The sequence below is a fragment of the Bison bison genome, unplaced genomic scaffold, assembly GCF_000754665.1.
Source record: "Bison bison bison isolate TAMUID 2011002044 unplaced genomic scaffold, Bison_UMD1.0 scf7180017848251, whole genome shotgun sequence".
Classification (NCBI taxonomy): Eukaryota; Metazoa; Chordata; class Mammalia; order Artiodactyla; family Bovidae; genus Bison; species Bison bison.
The window spans coordinates 23,659-24,703 of NW_011478824.1; the positions used below are offsets into that span (position 1 = coordinate 23,659).

The 1,045-nt window shown below is 62.7% G+C and overlaps 1 protein-coding gene across 1 annotated transcript; it reads left to right on the forward strand.

Annotated features, from left to right (window-relative positions):
• Positions 1 to 6: 6 nt before the first annotated feature.
• On the forward strand, positions 7 to 541 carry LOC104992032 (chromosome unknown open reading frame, human C2orf54; the record flags this gene model as incomplete). The annotated part of the gene is made up of 1 exon (XM_010844753.1): positions 7 to 541. A coding segment is annotated over exon 1 (484 nt), but the record flags the coding sequence as incomplete, so codon positions are not given.
• Positions 542 to 1,045: the final 504 nt, after the last annotated feature.

The following is a 1,045-nucleotide window of genomic DNA, read 5'->3' on the forward strand; positions in this document are numbered from 1 at the left end:
GGCCGCTTGCAGCAGGCACCTCCTCCCAGCCCGTTCCCGCGGGCTGTGCCCGCAGCCATGGCCGTGCAGGTGCCCCTGTGGCACCACTACCTGCAAGCCCTGCGCTCGCGGGCGGCGTCCCGGGCACAGGAGCACCAGCGCGCGGAGGACGTGGTGCTCACCCTGCTGGAGCGGGCGCACGCCCTGGACCCCCGCTTCCTCGTGGACTATTCCCGGGACCTGGAGGCCTTCCAGTTTGCCCTGCGCTCCTCGGAGGGCCCGCTGGACGTGGAGGTGCCCCTGTGGGTGGACGCCGAGGCCCTGGTGATTGAGCAGATGGGGGCCGCCGAAGCGGGGGATGGCCTGGGGTGCTGCCGCCTGGGCCTCCCCAAGGAAGCGGCCGGCCTGGAGCGCTGGAAGGCGGACGACGTGTTCGAGGCCTCCCCGGAGGCCAGCGCCGGGTGCTGCGGCCACATCGTGCCCAGCAAGGTCCTGCGGGTCCTCAAGGACCTGCTGGTGGCGGCCGTCGTGTACTGCAAGCACCACGGCCTCATCACGCCAGGTGCGGGCGAGCGTGCTCCACATGCGTGTGCAAGGGTGTGTGTGTGTGTAATGTGGGACTGTGGGATCTGAGGGCATGTGTGCGCACATGTGTGGGTGTGTGTGTAAGTGAGGGATGGCAGGCCTGCGAATGCATGTGTAAGCACACGTGTGTAAGTGTGGGATGACATGGTGCAGAGTGCATGTGTGTGTGTGTAAGCGCGGGATAGCAGGATGGTGAGTGCATGTGTGAACACGTGTGTGTGTGCATGAAACTGTAGGATCATGAGTGCGTGTGTGTGTGTAAGCGTGGGATAGCAGGATTGTGGGTGCATGTGTGAACACATATGCAAGCGTGGGATAGCAGGATGGTGAGTACGTGTGTGAACACACGTGTGTGTGAGTGCACACATGTACGAACACGTATGCAAGCGTGGGGTAGCAGGATGGTGAGTGCATGTGTGTGTGTAAGTGTGAAACTGTAGGATCATGAGTGCATTGTGTGTGTAAGTGTGAGATAGCAAGT